The sequence below is a fragment of the Bos taurus genome, chromosome 26, assembly GCF_002263795.3.
Source record: "Bos taurus isolate L1 Dominette 01449 registration number 42190680 breed Hereford chromosome 26, ARS-UCD2.0, whole genome shotgun sequence".
NCBI lineage: Eukaryota > Metazoa > Chordata > Mammalia > Artiodactyla > Bovidae > Bos > Bos taurus.
In genome coordinates this window covers 22,025,466-22,053,200 of record NC_037353.1, presented here as the reverse complement: position 1 = coordinate 22,053,200, position 27,735 = coordinate 22,025,466, and the positions used below count along the sequence as shown (strand labels likewise).

Genomic DNA, 27,735 nt, shown 5'->3' with positions numbered 1-27,735 from the left:
CAAGATAGACAATTATTAAAGAGATAGTTTCCATTCTTTTTCTCATTTTAAGTTTTCAAAATCCAGTGTATATTTACATGCCCATCTCAATTGGACTAGCTGCCTTTCAAGTGCTCAGCAGCCACACTTGGCAGGAAGCAACAGGATTGACCAGGACAGGGTCAAGAGAGCTGTTGGAGGCTGAATTGGTTAGGGACTGAGGACCAGCTCTGAATTAAATATAGCAGCTACAGTAACCACTTCTCTTCCTGCTGCAAGGAGGGCCTTTTGGCCATTATCTCATCTCCAGCCAGATGTCTGGCACACCCATCAGGCTCAAGCTCCAGCCCACAAGGAAAAACCTCTGTGACTTAGTTTCTATATTGGACTCTGGAGAAGGGTTATCTTTGGAAACAAGTAGAAACCTAGGAAGATGAAAGGGAAGGGAAAGGTGGAGTGTGGCTTACCCTCCAACCTCTACTCTGTCTGTAATCAGAATGGAGTAGAACAGGAAAGCAGTGCATGTCTGATTACAGAGGCATTTGGAGAAGGAAGTCCTCCGTCCCAGCTCAGGGAGACCCGGGGCCATGATGTGTCCCTCCTTATCTTGTGTACAGCGTCAGGCTCACTTCATACACTTACTGGGATTAAGGCAAGAACAATGCCACATGAAGAGCCCATATTTACCAAAATAATCCTTACTACAAATTCTCTCTGGATAACAATTCAACAGCTCTAGCATTGTCTTCCAGAGAAGGCAATGGTACCCCACTCCAGTACTCTTGCCTGGAAAATCCCATGGACAGAGGAACCTGGAAGGCTGCAGTCCATGGGATCGCTGAGGGTCAGACACGACTGAGCGACTGCACTTTCACTTTTCACTTTCATGCATTGGAGAAGGAAATGGCAACCCACTCCAGTGTTCTTGCCTGGAGAATCCCAGGGACGGGGGAGCCTGGTGGGCTGCCATCTCTGGGGTCGCACAGAGTCAGACATGACTGAAGCGACTTAGCAGCAGCAGCAGCATTGTCTTCTTCACTTGTGACCATAATTACTGTCACCATCATCTACCAATACTACCATCACCCTCCAAATTATTGCTCCTGTCACTGTGAGCTTCAATATCACCACTTCTGTCATCGTGAAAACAATTTCCATTACTTACTCCCTTTATCACCATGGTAGTGATCACTAACAAATCATAATAACATCATGACCACTCATCAGTCCATTCCTGCTATTACCATAATCATACAAGCGCTATAATCATCAACCTCACTATAGTGTTATAACAACCACTTTTGCCATCACCACCACTAGTACTGGAACCTCCAACATCTCCTTCATCTCATTTTATAAAGTCGCCCCAAGCTCTCCTTGTCCTATCTAGAAGTCCTCAGAGTGTACCGTGAATTCCCACCTCTTCAAAATAACCTCTTGTAGGCACTGGGTCCCAGCATCCCCATGACTCATCAATTCTTGCCTCAGGGTCAAGTATTCATTACCTTATATGACCTTTTAGATTCTAGACTCTTGCCTCCCCTGCCCTGTCCATTGAAACCTGAAGTGCCTTTCTGCCTGCTTGGATTCCCTGGCTTTTGGAGCCCTGGTTTATCTCTAACTCATGGCCACTTAACCCTGGGCATTCTGCCATCAGTTACAGAGGTCTTCTGGCCAGGCCTGAGGAGCTTGGTATTGGCATGCTCTCAGGGGACCAGTATCCTGCCAACATCTTTTCTTGGATTTCTGCTGAGTGAAAACAGACTGGATTTGTAGAGTTGGTCCCTAAAGGCTGGTTTGGTGACTCCCACGCCCAGAGGAAGCTGGGAAAGGGTATTTCCTGGCAGGACTTACCAACAGAGAAACCTGGTATATAAAAAATGTCAGAGGAAGGAGAAAAGATTGTGGGGAGGGGACAAGCTCTTTGCTCTCCCTGGTTTGTTTAATAGAGAGCACAGCATGACCATTGTCCTATGTTTCTCTGGTTGACCCCAGAAATAACAGGAATACTGCTCTTCTATGGAAAGCTGCTGTAGATAAAGACCCTGGACATCCCATGTCTCTTCCATGGAGTGAGATCGTGCATCTGAAGCATTTGGGAAGAGGGGCCTCCTCTGGTATTACTGACGGTGGTGGCCGTATAGGAGGCAGCAAGAGCTCTCATCTCTGCCCACGCCTGCATTCTGGCTACTCACTCCAGTTGCCCTCTTAACGCGCCCAGGGAGCCGCAGGTACCTGGGTTTTCTAAAGCAAGCAGTCAACCCTTCCACTCACATGTGGTCCATGGGGATAGAAAGGATGGGCATCTGGATTGAGTTCTGACCCCCAAGTACATCTCTTGCTCTGATCATGTACCCAAAAGGAGTGGATTTTCAATCTCTAGAGCTGAATGTCATTGATCAGAGGGAACCAAGAAAGAGGGAACTAAATCCTCGTTTTATACATTTTGAGGCCAGACCCCTCCCCAAGGCCTGGCATAGGGCTTTGCCCAAGGCAAAGGTGATTGATTTACTGCTTGCCTGCAGAGAGAGTGGGTTGGCGGCTCTGAGGCATGTGAGCAAGGCCGCCTACACTTTTTTTTTTTTTTAATATTTATTTATTTGACTACACCGGGTCTTAGTTGCGCATGCAGGATCTTTGATATTCACTGTGGAATGTGGGATGCTTTTTAGTTGCAGCAGGCAGCATCTTTAGTTGTGGCATATGGGATCTAGTTCCCTGACCAGGGGTCAAACCCAGGCCCCCTGCATTGACAGCATGGAGTCGTAGCCCCTGGACCACCAGGGGAGTCCCCACCTACACTTTGAAGACATCCCAGATGCTCATTAAAGTGACAGCCTCCCTCCCCAGATGCTGAGAAAATGGATTGTGAAGTGACTCAGGTCAGGGAGGTGGCCAGGTAGGAGGGAAAGAAGCAGTAGCTCTTTGCCACTACAAGTAGACCCTATGGAGATAATAAACACAGGTAATATACAAAACTTCCTCTCCATTATTATCAATGGAGAAAAGGGGGAATTCATTCTCTATTCTTTCATTCATTCATTTGTTCTACATTCTTATTGACCAATTACTACGTGCTGATCACTGAGCTGGACCTTGGAGACACAACGATAAATAAGACTTGGTTCTTAACGTTAAGGAACCCATAGTCATGGGTTTTCCTCCATGAAAAGAGATGAAGGAAAAACATGTCCCTGTCCTCTCCAGCTCATCAAGGGTCAACCACATGTCTGAGCTGGTGCCCCTGAGAGGGCAGTGGGTGAGATTCCATCAGGTAAATGGACAAGTGCAGCTATACCCCGACAGGGAAATATCCCCTGCAATTGGTTCCAGTTATCCATGAAGCCATGGGGAGAATAGTAAGGGGGAGAGCAGGCCCTAGTCTGTTCTGATCCCCTCCTCCAGGGAGAAGCAGGTTGTGGTCTCCTAGGGCCAGTGCAGAGCAAATACCTTTTACCTCATCTCCTGGCTAGGTTGGTCTCACAAGTTGGGAACTGCTCCCAGTGGAAGAAGCACTGAGGGTCCTAGGAGAGAGGGCAGAGGTCAGAGGCAGGGGATGGTCTGCTCCTGAGGTCAGATTCCAGAGCAAACAGCAAGCTATCTGCCTTTCCAGACTCTGAAAAGTTGGACATGGAGGCAGGAAAGAAGGATAAGAGGTTAGGGTCCTCATGGTCTAGAGAAGGGGCCTCTAGGGTCTAACAGGTACCCCTGGGACATTGTGTCCGAGCCTTTGCTGGAAAAGTAGAGGCCAGAGGCAGCCCTGAGACCAGTGAGTGCAGCCCTGAGATCTGGCCACACAATCAGAGTCCCAAAGGCACAGTCTGAGCTGGAGGAAACCTGGCAGAGCATATGGTCGTCCTCTCTCATTTAGAGGAAACTTAAGGCTTTGGTAACGTAAGGACAACCATCAGCTCGGGTCTCTTCTGTCGGATTGCTTGGTGGTCTCTCCTGCTGCTCTGACACACACCATCTCTCCTCCAAGGGCCTCTGAGCACAAGTCCTCAGCTGGGCACCCTAGGGTGCTAGTGTGAGTGGACCTTGGGAACCATTTCAGATTTTAGGGGCAGGGCTGTGCTGATGGCCACCTGCACTCTGGTTAGCTCTAGGCTCCCTGCATCTTCTACTCCCAACCTGCCCTCCACAAGAACACTCCTGGACCTCTGTCCCGAGCCATTCACCTCCTCTTGGCCCAATCTTTTCAGCCCACTAGAACTTTTGAGTTTCTGCCCCTTCATGCCTTCTGAGCTCATTTCTTTCTGCTCTTTTGCCAGCCTCTCCCAATCCACCCACCTTGACCTTTTTCATCTCTAGACCCACCCCTGTGCACACCTCCCTCAAATGTGGAGTCACTGGCTTCTTCTCAGGACCTAGGCCATGCCCTAGGGGGTGAGGCTAGTGTGACCCTAGCTACTCTGTTGCCTTCAGGAGGCAAAAGAATCCTGTGTCACTTGAGTACGTCACGTGGGGACCAAAGCAGGACTGGTGGTCTGAACCCCAGGGTAGGGTATATGGTGTGTCAAGGGCTGGCCAGGGACGGGGGCTTGCACAGCCTGGGTGGCGGTTTTTTCTGAGTCCAGCCCTGGGAAGATTTCTTGAGCCTCAAAGGGGCCTGGAAGATGAGGCAGGAGAGCATCCAAGGGCGTGGGTTAGGCTTTGACCCTTGCTGTCCCTCTAGCCAATGAGCCCGGTCCTGCTGCTCCCTTCACCCTGGCCCACACACAGTGCAGACGTGGGGCTCCTCTTCAAGTGTCCTTCTGTCTCCAGGCCACTCCTGTCCTTGGCCGACTTGGGAGTGAGGTTTAGAAGAGAGGAGAAAAGCCTTCTGGGAATGACAGTGACGCTCAGCCAGCAGAGGCACACACCTGGCTCAGGCCCACACTTCTGCAGGCTGATTTACACATGTGAACACACTCCCCATGTCCTGGTTATTTCTTTAGTCATCCAGGAAACGTTTATAGAGCAACTCCTCTGCCTCAAGCACTGGGCTAGATGCTGGCGTTAGGACAGCAAACAAAGACTTAAACAAGTGGTCCTCACCTGTGCAGAGCTTCCAGTCTAGCTGGGGAAAGGCACGTACTTTGACAAACATGGTAAAGACATTACATCGTGATAAGTGAAATAAGACAAAATTCCACTGGACGATAAGAAAAGAGAGTGGGCCCCCACTTGGAGAACTGCAGACTGCACCCTGTTCAGGAGAGCTGCAGAGCAGCACGGTTGGGGGCTGTGCCTTCATGGAGGAGAGGGCAGCTTTTCCCAGCTCTCACAAACATACTTCAGGGGCTGGCAGTGGCCCGAGACTAACCTCACCTGGGGTCAGTTTCACATCTATCACCTCATTTTCAATCTCATGATGTCTCAAGGCTCAATGTCATGTTCACAGAGTGCACAGTACCCTAGCATACACTTGCACCATCACACACAGGCTCACAGAGGCTCCAGCACCTCATTACAGACTTGACTTTGACACACACTTACAGAGCCCTCACAGTCACACACAGACTGTCACACTTGAACAGTCACATGTACAGTTACAGTCTCACTACAGTCACCCACCATCCTTCACCTCCTGTTACACACATGATTTCTCTCACACCGTCACCATATACCTATGGCTTCACTATAGTTGCAGAGTCCCTCATACCCTCTCTCTCTCTCACACACACACATACACACTCTCTCGCACACATAGGCAGCCACGCTCCTGTTAGGCTTCTGGAGACAGGCGTGTGCAGCCCCTGATCACAGCTAAATGTCAGCGAGTCCCTCTCCTCCCAGTTAGAGATGAATTGTTGCTCGGGAGATATTTCATCCTTAATGCCTCCTGCTTGAACTGGAGCATGCGTCTCGAGGAGGTTACGTTTTCCCAATCTGTCTGCTGCCCCCCTGGCTGGCTCAGGGAGCTGCCCTCCTGCCTCTCAGCTTTCATGGGGGGAGAGGAGGGCTCCCTCTCCCCTTACAGCCTCTCCTCATCCTTTCCTCCCCGCCAGCTCAGCTCTTGGCAAAAGAACAAAGCCCAGGCAGCCGCGCAGGCCCCCTCCTCAGTTCCCTACACAGGAGGTGTCCCCAGAGCCCAGGGGCCATAGCCTGGCCACACCCCACCCCCACCCCAGCTGCTAGCTGCATTCAGGGCCGATGTGGACCCTGTGGCTTAGAGAAGAGCAGAGCAGAGAGAGGGGTATGGCATTGAGGGACAGCCCATCTTAAAGGTCTTCTGTATCTGCCCCCTCCCCGTCATGAACTTAAAAAAAAAAAAAAAAGGCTGAGTGACGCTGCTGTGAGGGTAAACGGGCACCACCTTTCAGTAGGCCAGTGGGGTAAGATGCATCCACAGCCTCTACAGAACGTATGCCTTTTGCCCCGCAATACCATGTTTATGAATGTATCAGGAGGAAATAAGCAGGCGTAGTCCAGACGATTTAGCTTCAAGGGGCTCATCCCAGCCTGGTTCATAAGAGTGAAAAATTGGACAACCTAAGCATCCCACAGTAGGGATTGGCAATGGCACAGCCATCAACAGAAAACCACGCAGCCATTAAAATGATGGTGTAGAAGAATGTTAGCATCATTGAAAGGTGTTCACACATAATGGTAAGTAAAACAAGCAGGTTGCAAAACAGTATGCGTACTAAACGCGACGTGAGAGCCTGGATGGGATCCTGGAGTAAGTAAGACATTAGTGGGAAAACTAATGAGAGCCAAATAAAGTCTAGAGTTAGGTTAATAACAATGGACCAAAGCCGCTTTCCTAGTCCTGGAAAATGTACCATGGTAATGTGAGATGTTAGCATTAGAGGAAACAGGGTAAGAGACATATTGAAACTCTCTGTACTATCTCTACAAGTTTTCTGTAAATCTAAAATTACTTCAAAATTAAAAGCTTATTTAGGAAAGCATTAGATATATATAATGTGATCCTCTAGTTTGGTTTTTTAAATATATATGTCAGTAAAAGAGATAAGCAACAAGGATTTACGGTAAAGCACAGGGATCTATATTCAATAACTTAAAAAAAATAACTTCATAATCTGAAAATAGATATACATAACTGAGTCACTTTGCTGTATACCTGAAACTAACACAATATTGTAAATCAACTATACTTGAATTTTAAAAAATAGTATATATATCAAGGTCTAGAGAATAAGCACCAACATGTTAACTTAAGTAATATCTGAGGGGTGGGATTATGAGCACTTATAATTTTGATCATTTGAATGTTTGTTCAGCTTTATTGATGTTATATTGACATATAACATTACACGTGATGTACAATGCATTGATCTGACATACGGATATACTGCATGCAACTTTAGCTCTACCTCCATCACATCACACAATTACCATTTCCTTTTTATTCTCACATTTACGATCTACTCCATTAGCAATTTTCAAATATACAATATAGTACTGTTAATTATAATCATCACGCTGTGCATTAGATCCTCAGATCTTTTTTTTTTTTTTTCAAATAAAGGAACATGTACCAACTGGTGAAATAAAAAAAAGGTCAAACCTGAAGTGTCCCTGGGGACTCTGAAAGCAGCTCAATTCCCAGTCAACCCACCCAGCCTCCTTAGTCCTCTGAAGGTCTTGAACTCAGCCATTATGGACAGTTTCCTTTACTTCTAATTCTAATTGGCATGACCACCCCTCACCTCTGGAAACTCCCGAATTTCAGGATCTGAAATTCTCTTCTTTGATCCTAATCTCCTATGCTCCAACCTCACTCATTCCCCCCATTCCTACTGGCTCATTCTCTGGTCCCTTAAGGCCTCCACCTTCTCCCACTCCATTGCCCCCAGTCTGGCCTTTCTTGCTCCTTTCCTACCCTGGCTCCATATCCATTATATGAATAACATGCTTCCTGCCACCCTGTTTACCCATCTTCAGCCTTAAGCTGCACTGCCATCTACTTTTCTGGCTCCTACTCCTGGACACTGTGGAGAGGGTGGAAAAAAACCCAGCCCATTCATGTGGCCTCAACTCCTCCTACACCAGTATGTTCAAAACAGAACAAAAATTTTCTCTTCATCTATAATTAACTCATTACAGTTCCACAACTATTACAAATTTCTCTGCAAGACTTCCACTCTAACTTATCAAGAATACTTCGTATTACCAAGAATACAAAGCCCATTCTTCAAATAATATTCCCCTCTCCACCTACCCCAAACCCACCAGTCCACCCTAGAATTTTCCTGGATAATCACTTACCCTTTTCCCCCTCTTCTTCTCCTTACTGAGAACCCAGTCACCCCAGCCTCTTCCCAGAATTTTCTCCATCGAGCATCTTCCACATATTGTCCATTTTAGCTCTCCATCTTTCCTCCTTCTCCTGGATAAACTTTATGAATGAGAAATCACCCTCATTACTTCTAGTTCTTGGTCATCAACTCTTCCTGCGATATCCCACCACTCTGTAGTCACTTGTGGTTAACTGTGGCCTGAGAATAACCAAACCCATTGGCCACTGACTCTGTCTTCCTCACTGATCACGCTTCAGAATTTAATACCAGTTTCTTTCCTAGAAACTTCTGTTGTCTTCAGGCCACTAACTCTTTTCTTCTCCTAACTTTTTGACTATTCCTTTTTAGTCTTTCTGATTTCTTTCTCTCCTTCAATTTTCTAAGTACAGGAATCTCCTGGGATTTATCAGGTTGGCCAAGAAGTTCTTTCTGGTTTTTCTATAAGATGGTATGGGAAAACCCAAACAAACTTTTTGATCAACCCAATAGTTTTCATCTTATCTTACTCCACCTCCTGGCCCATTGCAGGCAAGCTCAGCACTCCCCTGGCTTCCACTAGCCATCTCTTCGGAAGAATCCCTAACTTACAGCTTCTGCATTCCCATCTAGAATATCCAGCTTCCTGCTGAGTATCTCTGAGTGGATGTCCCAGAGCACCTCAAACTCTCTGTAACTACAGTCATATTCTCTGTCCCCTATCCCTGACAAACCCTACCTTCAAACTTCTAGTGTTCTTTCAAACAAGCTGAACATCTGGAAGTCACGTGGACTCTACACTCCCCCTTCCATATCTCTTCCATATCTTCCAAATCCATTCACTGGTCAGGTCTGGGAAATTCTACCCTAGCCCTGTCTCTTGCTCACAGCCTTTTGTTTTCTGTCTTTTCTGCCCTCATCTGGTTATGACTTTCTTTACCTGGACTATGGCAACATCCTCATCCAAGACCATCCTGCCTTTCATCCTGCCCCATTCACCCAGTCCTAGCAGAGCAACAGCCTATAGCCCTTACAGCTGGGGCAACCATAGACTTTATTACCCAAACTAGGATGCTTTTAAGAGTCAAAGGGGACTCTGTAAAATAATAATAACAATGGCAACAATGAAAAGTTAAGAATAAAAATTAGCAATGACAATGGGACAACAGACATAAATTGGAACTGCCCTGGGTATATGATCATCTTACCCATCTGATCACACTCCTCTCTTGCTCAAAGACCTTCCATAAATCCCACTAAATTTAGATTCATGCTAGCACTCAAGTCCTACATTTCCAGCTTCTGTCTCATGCACACCCTTCTTCTAATAAGAACTACTCACTGGCCCTTGAACATGACTCATGCCATCCCAGTCACATGCCTGTGTTCATGTTCTGCTTTCCAGAAATCCTTGCCTTTAACCCTGCCCCCCAATCCTATTCGTTTTAAAACTGAAACCATAAATGACCCTCCATGAAGTCTCCCCTCATCCTCTTCTTGCACCTTTCCTGTAGCACTTTGCATTTCCTCCTTCGTAGAATATTATTCCTACTCTTGGCTCTATCAAAAATGCCGGACAGTGGCTGCACATGGCTTCACTCCCAACCAGCTCTTTGCCTGGGCAAGCTGCTTACAGTGTGGCCTGGCATTAAAAGATGAGCTGGGCCAATCCGACGTCCTCTCCTGGGAATTTGAACTATGAAATACAGAGAGACTAGAGCAGTTAGCAGAGGTGATGTAGAGAGAGACTCAGAGAGGCCGGCTGGTCAAATGCAAGTCACAGTTATGAGAAATTATGAGGATACCCAGGAAGCTCTCGATGCTGCACGGGGGTCAGAAGCAGTTATGAGCTGGGGCCCTGGGGGCCAACCTGAGTGGGAATCCTGATTCTTCCACTTCCTGGCTTGAACTTGGGGCAGAGCACCTAACCTCCTTGAGCCTCAGTGTTCTCACATGTAAAATGGGGATAACGAGATTAGCTGACACACAGTTCTTAAGAGGATTAAGAAAGAAAGAAAACCAATCTGTCTAGCTTTCAGTAAGGGTTCAGAACTTGTTAGCTGTCACTCCTTCTCCTCCTGTAACAACAGTTTAATGAACATTAATGAGGAGAGACAAACAGATAAAAGAAGACCCAGTGGGGTGCCTTTTCACCTTACCATGAGGGAGAAGTCAGCGCCAAGAGCTGCCTGGGGCCATTGCTTCCACAGAAAGACCTTCCTTTTTCTTTTAAACTTGAGGGAATCTGTTTCTTGTAAACAGAAGGACTCCTGCCGAGACTCCTGTCTTTCTCTCGGGTCTGGACTTGAGCTCCTCACAGTCTTGGATGATACTCCTGCCTGGGCCTTGAACACAACTCATGGTCAATGCTTGGTGAACAAATGAATAAGATTCCAAGTCATTTCTAAGGAACCTACAAAAAAGCTGTTCTTCAGGGACTTAGAAACGCCAGGGGTACACATCTGGGAGAGAGTCAGCCCCCTGGTTCATGGCCTCAACCCTCAAGCTAGGGAAGAAGGCAGGCCAGGACCAGGATCACTCTGGAGGACCGATGCTGAGGGGTGTCCTGAGTTCCTGTCTTGCCTGCATGCTGCTAGGCCTGGCCTCTTCCTTTCCTCACTCCCTCTGGGCTCAGGAGGAGGAGCTGCAGGGTCACAGGAGGGGCAACTGGGGGAAGAGAGTCACTGGGTCACGTTGCCAGTCTGCTGAAACAGGGCCAAGACATCAGCTACCAGCCTCATCCCCTCCCCTCCCAACCCCGTACCCAACTCCAGCACACTCAAATCTATTCTGACCCTTCCCTTCACCATGCTCTTTCTTACTATGTCATTGCACATGCTGTTCCTGCCCTCTCAGATACCCTTCCCTGCCTGTACCTTGACCAAAGCCTCCTACCAGTCTTTTAACACTCAGTTCAGAGCTGGCCTCCTGCTGGAATCTTCCCTGGATCTCCCAGATAGAGTTAAATGCTCCTGCTCTGTGCTTCTGTGGTCCTTGTGGAGACTTTTATGAGCCAAGGCTCATCACTCCAGTTATCCATGTACTTGTGTGTCTTTCCCCAAGAAGGTCTCAAGGACAGGAATTTTGTCCTATTCATTGTTGTGTCTAGCAAAGGATCTGGCACATAGTAGGCTTTCACCAAGTGTTGACTGGATGAATGTATGAACAGGGTAACGGTTTCTTCCAGCTGGATCCTGTTTTCTCTTCTTCCCTGGATATCTTGACATCATCTGCAGTTCTGTGAACTGTTTCTCCCAAAGGTACTTCTATCTACCCACAGTCCCAAGCGACATCTGGTGTCTACAAGGTAGGACACAGCAGGGTTAAGGGTCTGGAGTGTTTGGGGGTTAGAGATCTGGGGCTTAGGGATGAAGCAGGGACCACAGGAGAATGAGGGCAAAGTGGGGTGGGCTGGGCGCTTGAACGTCTTCACTGGCCATTTGGGTCCTGATGGGTAGGCCCAGACTCTCTCTCCCAGACAGGCCTCTGACTGGGCTCCCAGGCATGGCTGCCACTCTCCTGCCCTCCTACCTCCCCAGGCCCACGGCTGAGCGGCTGGCAGAGGCAGGACTGGGCCAGCCCGAGCAGACAGCCTTGCGCGATTGCTGGCTCCAGGCCTCCCAGCCCAGCTTGTAGCTCCCCCCAGAGTGGCGGGATTGATTGGCTGCAGCCGGAATGGGCACCAGTCTCCCTGGCTTGGACAGAAACGGGGCCATCTGTTACACCTCTAGTTAAAAGTACATAAAGTTGAGCATTTGTGCGCCGACAATACCACCCCTGACACCCTCCACGCGGCACAGCGCTCCGGCTCCTTGGCAGGCTTGTGCTCCATGACAGGCCGGCACAGCAACGCCTACACGCTGGCTGGCATCACGGCTCCACCCCCCAGCGGCCTAGCCCAGCTGGGTCCAACCTAGAAGCCCTAGATTCTACCTATATCAGAGGATGGAGGAAGGAAAGGGGACGGGTGGAAGGGTGTATACTGGTGGGTGACTCTTGGCCCAAGCTCGGGGCTCCTGAGTGGCAGATGATGCCAGACTTAAGGTCTGATTTGGGAGAACCTGGTACAGCTACTCATGCCAGTCCTAGGGCATGGGGCTTCAGGTGGGCCTAGGCTGGCTCTGAGCCCATACCAGGCCTTGCATTTCCTGGGCCAAGCCAAACAGAAGAGTCCATCTTGTGACCCAGGTCACTCATGCCTCTTGAGTTTGGAGCCCATGATGGCATCTCACATCAACCCAGAAGACAGTTCTGTTCAAGGCCGAGTTCTGGACTGTGGCTTTGGGCTCAGAATTCTAGACTCTGATTTCTGAACCCCAACTTCTGGTCTCTGACTTTGGGTCAGGACACTCAAGGCATTCCACGGACATCTTTTCCACTTATGTCCTCTGGTGCTCTAGCCAGGCCAGCCTACTGTCTCCCAAAACTGTTACAAGGAGTCCCGCCTGCCTCTGTCTTTTTGCCCATGCTTCCCCTCTCTCTAACCTGGAATACTCGATTTCTTCCCTCTAGCCTCTCAGTCCTTCCCATCTTCCGAGACTGAGCTCTAGTCCCAGCTCTGCCAGGCAGGCTTCTCTGGCTACAGGGCCTCTGCCTGCTCTGATCTCCCAGAGGCCTCCTCCCCAACCCAAATGGTTTCTTCCGAGGCTTGTTCAGTATGAGACTGGACTCCTCTGCACAGGTGGAAGCTGGGCTGGCCTTTGCCTTGCCCACAGACTAGAAAAGAGCTGGGAGCGTGAGTGGGGAGGAGGCTTTATAAGTGCCAGCCTGAACTCAGCTCAGTTTCAGGGAAAGGGGGACAATGACTGCAGAGGTGGTACTGGCTCTCCCAGGGGCCACTTCATAGCTCTGATGGGCACAGCATGGAAAGCGAATGGCCAGGTAGACAGACAGCTTTTGATTACTCATGTGTTTTTTTTAGTACACATTTATTAAACATGTGCTACATGCTTAGTTCTGTGTGGATCATGGAGGAGAAGGAATAGTTTTAAAAAAAAATGAGATTAGACACAGTGCCTGCCCTCAATGAGCTTACTCATTAGGAAAGGCCACAAGACAAGTTCAAATAATAACTATAATTTGAACTATAATTAACTAACCAAAATCAACAGAAGTGTCCTTTATCTTAAGCAACAATAGACAGTCAGAGATGGAAAGGATCCAGAAGGTCAGAGACTTTAATACCCATCCTCAGCCAAAAGACATTTAATACATTGCTTGAGATAATGTGGGTAAAGCTCTTACTTGGCACAAAACACACGATGGAATTGAGTTGGCCAAAGTTTGTTGGGGTTTTTCCGTAAGATGTTATGGGAAAACTGGATGAACTTTTTGCCCAACCCAATAAAATGATGCAGAATATGATGATGGCAATAAGACTGATTATTAGCCTTCCAGCTGGTTCGAAGCATACTCTACCTGTTGGGAAAGCTCACTGCCCTCCCCCCACCCCTGGCAGTTCATTCCATTGTTTACACTTCTACATATTCATTCATAAGGGTAAGGCGAAATCATTCTCTGTCCCCACTGCAATTGTGGTAATTCCAGCCCTGGGGCCACAAAGAGGCTGGGACTAGGATGAGACAAGTGAGAAGCCCAAGCACAAAATTTCAGGGGTTGTACACAGCACTGAGAACAAGTACTTCCTTAAACTGTGTGCCCTAAGCACCTTATTTGCCTCATCCTAGTCCCAGCCCTACCACACAGTGAGTGGGTACCCTTCCCCAGCCAGCCCCAGGCTGGGAACTGTCAGATTTCTCAAGTACCCTTAGCCTTCAAAGAAGCTCCTACCAGAAGCCTACAGGAGCGGGTGATAGGGGCAGATGGGGACTGAGAATTCTAGGAGGGTGTTAGTTCCAACTAGGGGGACTTATCTGCCCATCCCAATCCTTTCCTGCACAACACCTCCTTTTGGCCTGGCCTGGTTGCCCCCAACTCCCACAGCCCTGGAACAAGGGAACAAGGGACTAAAGGAAGGCTGGTGTGCCCAAATCAGTGCCGGAAAAACAAACAGGAGGCATGTGGGTTCTAAAGTACATTGAGCAGTGAAAGTCACTCAGTCGTGACTGACTCTTTGCAACCCCATGGACTGTAGCCCACCAGGCACGTCTGTCCATGGACTTCTCCAGGCAAGAATACTGGAGTGGGTTGTCATTTCCTTCTCCAGGGACTCTTCCAGACCCAGGGATCTTCCCTGGGGGATTGAACCCAGGTCTCCTGCATTACAGGCATATTCTTTACCATCTGAGCCACCAGGAAAGCTACTGAGCAGTGGGCCTGGATAAGAAAGTCATGTGACTGTTTCTTCTTCTCACGGGTATCCCAGGTAGGACATGTATGTGTGTGTGTGTGTGTGTGTGTGTGTGTAAAACAGAATGGGAAAGCTTACATGCCATGGACAACTCTGGAGGTCTGGGATGAGGGGACATTGAGGGGAGAGGTGGCAAGCAGGAGGGCTGGGGGAAGGGGGAAGTGGAGTCTAAAGACAGGTAGATCTGCTGTGCTACTTTCCAGCTGGGTTCCTCAAACAAGCCACTTGAACTTCTGAGTCTCAATTTGCTAGCTGTAACCTGAACTTCAAAGACTGTTATCTACCTACCGGGAGGACCATGTCACCTACTGTGACATGCCAAGATCCTGACTCCAGGGGAAAAAAAAAAATGCTGATTCCGGTCAGTCACGTTCATCAGGCTCGGGGTGAGGCCCAGGCAGGCCAAAACCTGGCCTCTGCTCAAACTGGAGTTGCACTCTGCTCCCCAGCCCGGGCTGGGATTCAGCCTGGGGGTCTATTTTGCCTAGAACCACTTTTTGTGGCCTCCTTGCTTCTCTCTATCCCCCATCAACCCCCGTGCTGACAAATCCTCCTCTTTTTCCACTCCAGCTTATAAAGTCCTGCTTACCCCCGCGGCTTCTTCAGCCTCCCAAGACAGAGCCCTGAGACGCAAGCGGCTATAGGATTTGTCTTCCCATTTTCATAGTCGCAGACCGAGGCCCGCTGCGAGTTAGAAACGCTGGAGGGAGCTTGTTTCGGAGCCCCTCCCCCAGGCTGGGGCCCGAGGGGCCACTGAGAGACCGCGGTCTGGTAAGGGCACCGTGTGCTGGGGGTGGGCGCCGGCGCAGCACCCAGGGCCTGCGCTTCCCCCCGGCCGCCAGCAGCAGGCGTTGCAGCAGAGGCGCCCTCCGTACCCGAGCATTAACTTAAGAATAGCTCACACTAATCCCTGGCTGTGTGGAAACAGCGTTTTATTAAATGCTTCACACAGATTTGGTATAATAAAGATGAATATATTATATCCTTTGCCTCCCCCAGAGTGAGACAATAATAAGAGAGGAGGAAAAAAAAACAATAAAGTGAAACATAAATACAGTGTAATGGGACTTGTGTCGAGGGACACGTGGCCTGTCGGGGCTGCCATGCCGCGACCTTGCAGCGGGAGCTTGGGACGGGGTCGCTGGGGAGCCTGGATTCCAGCCTTCCTTGCCCAGCCAGCGGTCCCCCTCCTGCCTCCCTCCACTCCCCCCAGCCAATTCCTCTGCCGCTAGGAGGACCTTCCCTCAGAGAGGCGCCCCTGGAAGGGGTGAAAGAGTTGGGCGTCGTCTGGCCATACCTGTACCCTGGAGGGGGCCTTGTGCCTTCTCCTCTACCCCCCAAGACCTGGTCTTCTGAAGACGTGGGCTACACAGGACAGACTGAGCAGATGGATAAACTCAAAAGAGGAAAAAGCCAGGTGCCAAGGCTTCATTCAACCTGGGCTCTGCTTGGGAGAAGAGCTGACCTCCGTGTCCCGCCCTAGGGGGCTCTCCCTCAACAAGCTGGAGGTCCCCGCCGGGTGTCCTTTCCATCCTTCCTGGGGAGTGGCCAAAATCGTTTACCTGAAAAATTTTTCAAAGCTTTCCCGGCACACAAAAAAAGAATGCTTAGTGATTCAGCCCAACCCCTCCTCACTCAGGTGGTGGCCAGCCCTGTGAGGGCTCGATTTGCCAGTCCAAGGGAGGCTGCCTGGCTCAAATTTAGGAGCGACTCCTAAACGGAGGCAGGTTCGAATCCCACCTGTGCAGTTGACCAGCAGGACGCAGTCTTAACCTCAGTTTCCTCTTCGGTAAAACCAAGATGTGGTGAGGACTGGAGAAGTTTCTAATGCCTGGAAACCCATCAGCTGTAAAAAAAGAAAAATAAGCAGCTACCAGCTGCTCTTGAAATATTCGTTAAAATAAATGGTCGTTTCGGACCTAGTATTCTCCCGAAACTCACTTCCTCAGGCCCCAAAGCGGGCAACCCCTTTTCCCAAACAAATCGAATGACTTAGTCTCTCATCCATCACTCTCCCTAAATTTCTTGACCTTTGCCCCGTAAAGGCTCAGAGAGGTTAAGAGACTTACCCAAGAACACACTGAGGGGCAGTGGTGGAGCCGTCTGGGGTCCAGGTGCCATCAGTCCTCACTTGCCTCTGCAAAGACACCCCAGCCTGCCTGGTCCCCAGCGGCCTGGCCTCCGGAAGCCCAAGGCACCCAACCAAGAAAAACAAATGCGTAGAGACGGAGGAAGAGGAGGAGGCGGCGGCAGAAGACGAGGATTCTGCTGGGGTGGAAGGAGGGATAAGGCAGGGAAGGAGGGATAAGCAGGAAGGAGGGATAAGCAGGGAGGGAAGGACGCGAGGTGCCTTCGGCCGGACTTCTCGTCGGGCTGCCCAAGACCTCCGGAGACCAGACGGGGGCCTCGGTCGCGCCGGCCCCGAAGGGCCACTGGTGTCAGCTCGAGGGTCTCCAGCGGCCCGAGGTTCACTTCGTAGGAGTGGGGAGGCTGATGGAGAGAGGGCGGGGCCGACTGCCTGGAAGTGAACGGTTCTGGAGAAGAGCCGGAGGAATCAAGCGACAGTGGATGTTGGACGGGATGAATGCAAACCCTCAAGATCAGAAACCCAGGGGCTGGTGGAAAGTGGAAAAGCCAGAGGAAGCTGGCTCTGCTCAAACGAAATAAGGCTGAAGGTGGTGTGCATTTAGACAAGACCCCGATTCTGGGAAAGACTGAAGGCAGGAGGAGAAGGGGACAACAGAGCAGGAGATCGTTGGATGGCAACACCGACTCAATGGACATGAATTTGAGCAAGCTCCAGGAGATGGTGAAGGACAGGGAAGCCTGGCCTGCTGCAGTCCATGGGGTCGCAGAGTCGGAGAACAACAGGCCTAGCGGGCCTCCGGTGCTCCTTTCAGCGCCGGCTGACGCGAGGTGGGGGCACGAGGGTGGGCTGCCGCCCGGGTCTATGGGTGGGTGGGTCAGTGGGGGTGGGGTGGGGGAAGAAGCACAACCTGGGGATCCACCGTGGGTGAAAAGTCCCTCAGCGTCCCTGGAGCCCCATTCTGAGCACAAGGAAAATCCCGGCCCAGACGAAGGCAGCCCCTGGGCACCCGGGCTCTGAGCACAGGAGCCCGCCTTCTCCTCTTTGCTCAGAGCCACTCCGCCCACGTTTTCAGCGCGACTGGGCATTGCCGCAGCTCAGTTGCCCACAGGTCGGGCCCCTTCCTCCCCTATTCCGGCCCTGGTCCCGCTGCCTGTTTTCTCTTGCCTGGGATCTTAAGAGCGGCTTCGCTGGGACAGCCCTGCCCAATAGGCGCCCTCTGACCGGTGGGGCCGGAGGCATTCGGGGGACTAATGAGTCTCCTGGGATTGGGCCGGGCAGAACCCAGGATGCTAGTAGGCAGGAGTCTTCTATCTGGCTCCCTCGTCAAGCGCGTTAGTGACCCCCCTCCCCGCCTTCCCCTCAGCCGGAAGGTGAGGCGCTAATGCAATGAGCCCCCGCGCGCTGGTGCTGAATTATTCACGTGCAGTTTATTATGAGAAGCCTGACTCAGGCCTTTCTGGAGCCCTCCTAACCACGCTCGCTGGCTGGCTCCTAGGTCTCCTCCCCCCTCACCGCTTAGGTTCCTCCCCCACCCACCTGGCCTGGCCCAGGCTCCTCTGCCTGGCACCCTCCCACTGGCAGAGACCTCTGTGGTAGCCTGACCTTTAGCGGTTTGGGGAGCTCAAGGACCCAGGAGTTAGGTTTAGTAGGCGATCAGTTCTTGGTGCTTCCGTAGATGGCATAGTGGCATAGTGAATGGAACCCCTATTGTGGACCCAGGACCGGCAAGGACTGGGGTGCAGCCTGTCCCCAACTCCCCCCTGCAGTCCCAAACAACCATCCCAGAAGCCCACCAGCCCATGCCCCAGGCTGCAGACCTGCTGAGGTGCACAGCGGACCAACCAACCTCAGCAGCTTGATGCCCAGGCCAGGGAGTGAGGGGCACTCTTTCTCCCCTTCTGGGTTGGCACTTCTGGCCTCCTGCTCAGCTTTTCTGCTTACCCGAAAGTGGTCCTCACTTCTGCACCTACCCCAGTGCTTCTGGATTTTCATGGCTTATTTCAAATGCTACTCCCCGTGGGACAGAACCAGACACTACTTCCCCCACCCCACCACCCCCGGCCCCTATCCTTTACCCTCTTCATAGTCCCCTGGGCTACTGGGGAGGAGGTGTATTTCCTGCCACTCCTACTGGCCCATCTCTCTCCTCCTTCTGTCTGTTCTTCTCTGCTTCTGGGCTCAAAATAGGATGGGAGCCTTTTTTTTTTTTTTTTAAAGAGAGAAGGTTAACAAACTCCATTCCTGAGTCAGGCCATACCACAGCTGGGTCCAGAACTTAGGACACTCCCCACCCCCATGGCCAAAAAGCATTAAAGAATGAGGTCTCTGTGCCCCTTCATGTATATTAGAGGTACTAGCCACAGGAGTGCCTCACACATCTGCATGCAGCTGGAAAAACAATGCACCTACCCTTCCCTTACTCCCTTCTTTGTCTCTGAGGGGGCACAGGCAGAGGTCCCTGCCTAGTTCTCCCTTTTATCTATTGTTCATTTAGTTTATTCATTCAACAAATGCATAGAGAGTTCTTCATATATGCCAGGCTGACACAGGTTATGGAAAGGAGTTTCAGGTTCCCAAGTTCACAGCTAGGTGGAGAGAAGTAGAAGGACAACAACCAGCAGCTCCTGGCAATCTGACAATGTCTCCATGGGGAATGTTTGAAGGGGCATAGAGGACAGAACAGGCAGGAAAGTTTCCCCAAGATGAGTTGAGCACTAAAAACAGCAAGAAGTACCAGGAGGGAATTCCTTGGCAGTCCAGTGGTTAGGATTTTGCACTCTCACTCTCAGGCCCCAAGTTCGATCCCTGGTCAGGGAACTAAAATCCCATAAGCGTGCAGCATAGAAAAAAAAAAAAAAAAACAAGTGCCAGGAAGGGCAGCAATAAGATTTACTTCTGGTCTCAGGGTGAGGGAAGCAAAGGCCTGGGACCGAAAAGAGGGCTGCAGGAATATGGTCACTTGGGCCTTGAGCATCTTTCCTCATCTCTATCTGTCTGTGTTACTCAGTGGTCTGTTGATCCCCCTACACTTTCAAAGGGCAATCAGTTACCCCATGCAGGACCAAAGGGCCAGAAAGAGGTTGACTCATATGGTGGGACCACCTGTCACTAGGCTCTAAAGGAGTTCAGTTCATGAAAGAAGTTGGGGAGGTGAGAAGAGAGAAGGAAGGAAGGGTGCTCTCCAAAAAAGTGCCCTGGTCTTAGAGCCTACCCCCATCTCTCTTTGCCAGAAGAGGTCCCGAGAGCTGGTCATGGTCAGAGACAGCAGGGCAGGTCCAGAAGCAGGCTTGGAGCCTGGCATGAATTTCAGAGCAGCTGGCTCCCTGCTCCCCAGGCCTGCAGAGAGGCAGCTTCTCTCTCCCTTCCCCTATTGGCCTGCTTCTGGCCTTAACCTTTTCTGGATCTCCAACCCCTTTTGAGAATCCAGTGTGTTACATAATATTGCCCCTGAAAAAATATGAACACTTGGGCTCATACATAATTTTACACACAATTTTTGGAATCTGCAGAGCCCCTAAAGTCCATTCAAAGAAACTTTGGGCTCCGATGTAAAATTTTATGGTTCTAGGATTAAGATTTGAGTCAGGGGGAAAAAAAAAACAACAACAGTCTTTAAGTCCTAACTACTCCCAAACAGGCTGTGTGACTTTGGCTGTGTTACTTAACTTCTCTGGGCTTCATTTTCCTTATATGTAATCAGGGTAATAGCAGTAACTATCTCATAGGGTTGTGAGTAATAAGTGAAATCAATAAAACTCTTAGTCGGAAGCCAAGCACATGGTAAGGGCTTATGGTGTTTATTGTCATGGTTATTATTGTTGTTGTTACTGCAGAAGGTGGCCCAGGGCAGAAAATAAAAACCAAGTGGGCAGTTCTGGTTCCGCCAGGGTGGCAGGAGTCTGCTTCTACAGCAGAAGAAACACTCTCTGAATTCCATGAGAAGTGTCACAGTAGCAGGTCCCTGGGGGACAAAAATGATCGCACTTGGTGGTCAAGTTAACTCATTTCCAGCAATGTCAGAACTTTTTTTTCTCAGGGAAGCTCTGGCCTGAAGGCCAACATGATGCTTACACAAATAATCTGGAAATGAATGAAGCTACCAAGACAATCTGGATTAAAGCTGACAGAGCCTTTGGGGATTTATTTGAATTACTCTCCCATGCCAAGGAATAACTCCTTGTATGTCAGTCTACAGTTTCCCCTATCCTCACAATTCATGCAATGTCCTTTCCCTCCTCTTTGTCTGAGGAGGGAAACTAGGGGAAAAGCAGATCTGGGGCAGAATAATCCCTTCCCCTTGCAGTGGAGCTGGAATAAGGCTGGAATACCCTGGTGGTATAGACAGTAAGCAGGAATTCGGGAGTCAGGATGCAATATTGACCAGGCTCTGAAGACGGGCATTCCCTCTGTGGAACAGACTCTGGGACCAACTCCAGGGGAGAAGACAATGGCCCCGCTGACTGGGAACTGGGGAACCCTATGGAGCCTTCCAGATCCAGCATTGGGTGCCTGGAAGGGGGTTGAGCAGAAGGTGAGATCCTGGAGCAATGGCATATTCCTTCCAACCAACCCCTACCCTACCTGTCTCTGAGTTACTCCCCTTTCCAAATCTCACGATCTCCAAAACTCCTCTGAGGTGGGACCACCAAAGCCCAAACCTTTCCCCTCTACACAATTGTCTATACTCCATTTGCCCGACAAAAACTCATTCAACCAATACTTGAGGGTGTCCCCCTTCTTGCCTAGCCTGTGAATGTCTGAAGTGGACAACCCCCACATCAAGGGCCCTGTCCAAAGGGATCTCCCATTCTGGCAGGAGAGGGAATGAGGCTGAGGGCAACCCCCAACACAGCCCCTAGCTCTGCAGATGGGTTTGGGCTCTGCCGGTGGGTTTGGGCTCTCATGAGTTCAAAAGAGTCCACTTTTCTACACATTGGGGTCTGGAGTGAGTTGGGGGAAAACAAACCACACAGTGGACTGGCTTTTGAAGATAATCTCAATGAGGTGATGGATTTAGGGGACCCTGAACAAAAATGGGCAGGTGATACCATGTGCCCCCTGATTCCCCAGCTATGCTGGCCAGAGCTGTTTGGCCAGCCAAGAGTACAACCAGTTAGGCCAAAAACCCCAAAACCGTGGGATTGGACAGCAGGTACCTGCCAAGAAGGGAAGATGATTTGGCGATGGTGGTTAGAAGGGGTAATGTAGCAGATGATTTCGGAATGTCCTGTGTACTTTGACACAACGTGGCCATAAACTAAAGGTCCAGGGAAATAGGGCTCCAGGGGAGGCACTCTATGCTGCCCCTCTGCTCCCCAATTCACATTCCTCACCTTCCTGGCAACCTCACAATAATCCCGAATTCTGCTGGTCCTGAGGGGCTGGGAGACAGGAGGAGCAGGGTTGTCCTTGCAATCCTGTCTTGTAGACCAATGTCAGGTGTGGAGAGATGAACAGACTGGAAGAATGGGGGAGGAAGAGTAGAGGTGAGAGCTCCTCCGGAGGATAAGGACCAAAGAGTCCCCATTCCCTGATGTGGAGGGGCCTCCTCTGGATATGGCTTGCCTGAGGCTCTGGGTCATGGCTTTGGGGGTTATGGCAGGAATGGGCTGTGGGCGAGAGGTGAGGTGGAATCCTAAGAGCAGGAAGTGAGAGGAGAGAGCAGACCCCTTTCCATCTCAGAGCTTCCAAGCCAGCAGAGTTCAGCTCCCCGGAACCCTCTTCTTCGGGTCCCTCTTCACCATCTCTGGACTCTGACCCCAGGCCTAACCTCACCTCATGGCTCCCAGAGTAACACTGATGCATCAGAGACTGGCCTGCCTGGGGGATAGTTCTGTATCTCTGGGGGAACATTCTCACCATTCCTGCTTCTAAAGTACCTGTGCTTTCCCCAAAATGCAGGACAAAGACAGGGAGAGGGTAAATAGCTCTTCCCAACACTGCCAGGCAGGCCTGGGGCAGTCACTGGGGTCCCAAACAAGAATCCTCTCTCCCTACACTGTCCTTTTAACCGGGAGATAAAGACACTGATCTCTGATGCTCAGAGGTCCCTATGCTAGAGGCATCCAGGAAAAGAACCTGTTCCCTGCCCTGCAGCCCAGCTTGGTCTTCTCTCTGGAGCAGGTAGGACAGGGCAAGAAGCCCAAGAGGTCCTATTCTTCCCATCCCAGCCTCTGAGCTGGGCCACGGTCCTCTGCACTGGCCTCTCTGGAGCCGTCTCTGGACCAAGCAGGGCTGTCAGACTGCGCTGCCTGCCCCGGAGTTTACAAACAAAGCCAGGGAAAGGGCTGGGGCTGTGTATGAGGACAGCAGCTATTCCTCCCTCAGCTGCAGCCAGTCCCCTCCTCCCCTCCTTTCTACAGGGGCAGACACAGAAAACTAGGGTGGCAGGGCAAGTAGCTGCATACAAACCAAAGGAAGGACTCAAGAGAAACAAAAACAAACTAGAGGCACAACCCCCTTGGATGCCTCAGGGGAATGAAAAACAGGCATGCCCAAATACCCACAAGTTCACATACGTTTACACAAATATATCCGTGGAGAACCACACACATATATACATATCCGAACACATAAACACATTCAAATACCGATGCACACAAATGCTCGCTTGATACGCAGAGTTCGGGCCATAGGATTGCCAGAGTCCAGTCTCACTCGAACCCCAGCTCCCTGCGGGTTCCTGAGAGCGCAGCCCCAGCCGTGACCCGGCCCCCTCTGGGCCCCCCGCCCCGCATCCGGAACAGCTGGAGTCGGCCTGGTGGTTCACTCAAGCCGGGCGCTGGGCTGGGCGGGGCCGGCAGCGGGGCCCGGCCGGGGCCCGGCAGAACGCAGCTGGGAGGCCCTGAGCCTGCCCCGTTAGCCCCGGCACCCGGCCTGGCTACCTCGGTCGGACGCCGATCACCAGACGGGCCGTGGCCCCAGTCGGCCTGGAGAGCAGAGGCCGGAAAAGAGTGTGCAAGATTGCGAGAGGAGGTAAGGCTGTCGCTTCGGCTCCGGCCAGTGGAGAGGTGCCTAGAGCCATCAACAACTACCCCCGCTCTACCTCTCCGCTGGGTAAGGCTGTGTCCTCGGACTGGCCTCCTCCCCCAACCCCTGGGACTCCTCCACCCCTGTGTCCTGTGTCGCTTCACCCAGGGCTGCAGAACCTTCTCGGACCTACCGCGGGCCACCCCGAGGGCTCCAGATTCCTTCCGCCAGGCGCGTCGCCCAAGGCCGTGGGTGAGGGGTAAGTGGGTCTAGGGGTAGGGGCGCTGTGTCCTTGATCTCAGCTCGACAAAGTCTGCTCTGGGTGGCGACGGGGCCCACCCAGGCTCCCGGTCTTACCTGGCCCGCGCGGCGGCTGCATACCTCCCCGGCTGTGCTCTTGCCGCCCTTATCGGGCGCCAAATCCAGGGTTGGAGAGCCCGAGACCTCCGGGCCAGCGCTGCCATCACAGCCAGGCCGGCGGGAGGCGGGTGCTCCGGGAGCGCGGCTCGCAGTTTGGGGTGGGGGCGGCGGCTTTTCTGTCGCCGGAGGTTCGGGTGCAATAAAGGCGCGGCTAATGTAATTTACAAACAGCTCGGGCCGAGCGCGGCGCAGCGCCCGGACTGACAGGCGCATTAGGCAGGCTAATTCCAGCCGGCTCCTCCTACCCCAGGCCCGCTAATTAATGAGCTTCCCAACTTAGAGCCGCCTGCATTGGACAGAGAGTGAAAGAGAGGACGAGGGAGAGGGAGCGAAGGAGAGAGACGGGGGGAGCAGAGAAGAGAGAAGAGGGAGGGAGAGAGGGAGGGAGAGAACGGGAGGAGAGAACAGAGAGAAAGAAGAGAGAAAGACGGAGAAAGAAAGAGAGACAGAAGTGCCGCTGCAGATAATTGATTACTCCTCGATCAAGGCTAACTTGTTAGCAATAGTCAATTGCTCCATCTCTCCGCCTCCCCTCGCAGTACGGGATCGGCGCCCTCGCCTCGGCTCTTCCAACTGCTGCCGCCAGGACCGTGGGCCAGGAACCGCCGCGGAGCCACCTGACACCTTTAAATAGCACCGGGGCTGGCGAAACTGGAGCCTCGCGAGGCGCGCCCCGGCTCGGGCCTCGGATTGCTGGAAGCCCCGGCGGCGGCAGCGCCCGTGTCAGCGCCCTCCTCCTGGGGCCCCGTGCGGCTCTGCTCGCCTCTGCTGTTGCGCTAATCGGCCCCGAGCCCGGCCCGCGCCCTGCCCGGCGCGGCCTCCTTCCCGTCTGCTTCCCGCCGCGCCGTCCGGCGCCCGAGCTGCCCGCGGGCTGGGTCCCCGAGGCCCGAGCCGCCCGGGCCGGGCCCCCAAACGAGGCCGAAATGACTTCCAAGGAGGACAGCAAGGCGGCGCCGGGGGAGGAGAGGCGGCGCAGCCCGCTGGACCACCTGCCGCCTCCCGCCAACTCCAACAAGCCGCTGACGCCGTTCAGCATCGAGGACATCCTCAACAAGCCGTCTGTGCGGAGAAGTTACTCGCTGTGCGGGGCGGCGCACCTGCTGGCGGCCGCGGACAAGCACGCGCCGGGCGGCTTGCCCCTGGCGGGCCGCGCGCTTCTCTCTCAGACCTCGCCGCTGTGCGCGCTTGAGGAGCTCGCTAGCAAGACTTTTAAGGGGCTGGAGGTCAGCGTCCTGCAGGCAGCCGAAGGTAGGCGCCGCCACTGGGTTCCCCCGCGCCCAGCACCCCGCGACCTGTTCCGTGTGTCCCACGCTTACTGCCCTGTGTCTCTGCCCGCCTCACCCCACACGCCGGTCGTCAGGGCCCTCCAACCCAAGCCGCTGCCACTGGGAGTGGAGATGCGTGGAACAGGACCCAAACCCTGTCTCCTAGGGACCTCGGGATAGGCTAGAGTCGAGTGCCGCGGAGGGGAGGCGGGAACCCAAGATCTCTCCGCAGTCTGCCTGGCTTCCTCTCGTTCTCAGTGGCCTGGTAACTCCTAGCCCTGTTCCTGGGGTGCAGAATGGAGAGCCTTTGCTGGGACCTTTTGGGTAGCAGTAGAGTCGTGTTGATTGCGACGAGGTGGAGAGCCAACATTCACACCCAGTCAGAGCATCCCTGTCTGGCTCTCTTATGTTCTAGCGACTTCGGTTCTTTCAAACGAACTCTCAGGTGACGGGGCAGAGATCAAAACAATTTTTCCTAGGGACTTCCGGTAGACGAGAGATGGAGGAAGGGGGCTTGCCATAGCCTAGGCTTGCCCTAGTCCAGGTGGCCGAATCTAATCCGAGAAGGGAACAGCGGCAGACTGATGGCCGGATGGGTCTAGGTGGGGTGAGTAAGAGCCGGGGTGGGGTCTCCTTTCCCCGGGCGCAAGACTATACTCTGGTTTCCTCGCAGGCCGCGACGGGATGACCATCTTTGGGCAGCGGCAGACCCCCAAAAAGCGACGAAAGTCGCGCACAGCCTTCACCAATCACCAGATCTATGAGTTGGAGAAGCGCTTTCTCTACCAGAAGTACCTGTCCCCCGCCGATCGCGACCAAATTGCGCAGCAGCTGGGCCTCACCAATGCTCAGGTCATCACCTGGTTCCAGAATCGGCGCGCCAAGCTTAAACGGGACCTGGAGGAGATGAAGGCCGACGTGGAGTCCGCCAAGAAACTGGGCCCTAGCGGGCAGATGGACATCGTGGCGCTGGCCGAACTCGAGCAGAACTCGGAGGCCGCGGGCGGCGGCGGCGGCGGCGGCGGCGGCAGGGCTAAGTCAAGGCCTGGCTCTCCGGCACTCACCACAGGCGCCCCGCAGGCCCCGGGCGCTGGGCCCCTGCAGCTTTCGCCAGCCTCCCCGCTCACAGACCAGCCAGCCAGCAGCCAGGACTGCTCGGAGGACGAGGAAGACGAAGAAATCGACGTGGACGATTGAGCAGCGCCCAGCATCTTCCACCGCCCCCGGGCTCCGAGCGCCGGATGCCCGCCGCCTCCCGGACCGGACCGCCGAGGGGAGCTGGGACCTCCTCTGCAACTCCCGCCTTCTCCCCGTCCTTGGCCCGGACTCGGCTCCCGGCAGCCGCCTCTTCCCTCTCGAAGCAATAAACCCGGGCTGGCCGGCGGAGCCGGTCGCCGCGCGCGGCCTCCACCGCCCCGGGAGCCCTCGCCGTGCAATTCTGTATGGCTTCTGTATAAATATTTAAGCCTATATACCGGGTTCTTTCCACCGCAGCCTGACTTCTTCCTTCTTTCATTTGTTAAAGTTTCGGAGATTTCCTTGATTTCAAAGCTCAGGCTGCCGGCTTTGCTGAGGGCGAGGCAGAATCGAGGGTAACAAACACTTAACCTCGAGGTCTGGGGGAGGGGGCCGCCCCGACTTTTTTTATTTTTCTCTGCATGTGGCGAATGCACCGGCCCTCTCCCTCCTCACCTCCCTAGACCTATTGCAGCTGATTTCTTTTATTCCCTTCTGCGTTTATTTCTCCCCCGCGTGGGAAGGGACTGAGGGGGACAACCGGGTCCTGACTTGCAAGTTTCAAATCAATGTTTTCTCCCCCAAACCTCCCCCTCCGCGAGAAAAGTCCGTTTTCGATGCCATTTCTGCCTCCTAATGCCCAGAAATGTTATTTTAAAGATTCCTTCCCACCCTCTCTTGGTTGCCTTGGACTGACTACTGGGGTCCGGGTCTTAGGGACAAAGCAGGGGGAAATCCAACAACCAACCAACGAAAACGGAACCCAAAGTCCAAGCATTATTTTTTACTCTTTTTAGAATTTCTTTGCATGTGACAGAGACTGAGAGGAGGCCCGCCTAAACCCTCACCCACCTCCTCCACAGCTCTGGGTCTGTCTTGCAGTCTCCAATGCCCTGCTCCTAGCTCGTCTTGGCCAGACAAGGGTGGCTGGATGAGGGTGGGTCCCGCGTGCCACTCCCCTTCTCCTGCCCTGCCCTCTCCCTCCCGGACTGTAACTAAGGCCTCTTTCTCCGATAAATAAAGTCTTTGCCATTTTACTAGAACCGGCGGTGACCGTGTCTGAATGAGTGGACCTTCTTCAGTGAAGCCGCGGCAGGCTCGATGTCTCTCGGCTCCTGCTCTCGGGCTGCCTAGGCCTTGGCGATTTGGAGGAGTTTCGGGGCAGGCGTGAGAATGAAGGGTGAGGGGGAAGTGGTGAGAGAGAGGAGGCGCTTGTTGCCCACGAACACGCGGCAGCTACCA

The 27,735-nt window shown here is 52.4% G+C and overlaps 1 protein-coding gene across 3 annotated transcripts; it reads left to right on the top strand.

Moving 5' to 3' along the window:
• The first annotated feature begins 23,401 nt into the window (after positions 1–23,401).
• Positions 23,402–27,536, top strand: LBX1 (ladybird homeobox 1). 3 transcript variants are annotated; one of them, XM_059881908.1, is made up of 4 exons: positions 23,402–23,578; positions 23,741–23,831; positions 24,532–25,240; positions 25,931–27,536. In XM_059881908.1, exons 3-4 carry the CDS (start codon positions 24,916–24,918, stop codon positions 26,452–26,454), a joined length of 849 nt encoding a protein of 282 aa, XP_059737891.1. In that variant the 5' UTR covers positions 23,402–23,578; positions 23,741–23,831; positions 24,532–24,915; the 3' UTR covers positions 26,455–27,536. The 3 variants fall into 3 exon arrangements, with proteins under 3 accessions (XP_059737891.1, XP_059737892.1, NP_001179743.1); XM_059881909.1 differs by having other exon boundaries at positions 23,402–23,831; NM_001192814.2 differs by lacking the exons at positions 23,402–23,578; positions 23,741–23,831 and having other exon boundaries at positions 24,916–25,240; positions 25,931–26,811.
• Positions 27,537–27,735: the final 199 nt, after the last annotated feature.

What these genes read in the sequence shown, in the direction of transcription:
- LBX1 (XM_059881908.1), top strand. Translation starts at nt 24,916, where the DNA reads ATGACTTCCAAGGAGGACAGCAAGGCGGCGCCGGGGGAGGAGAGGCGG. An exon ending in CGTCCTGCAGGCAGCCGAAG is followed by an intron (nt 25,241 to 25,930) that starts GTAGGCGCCGCC and finishes GTTTCCTCGCAG; the next exon opens with GCCGCGACGGGATGACCATC.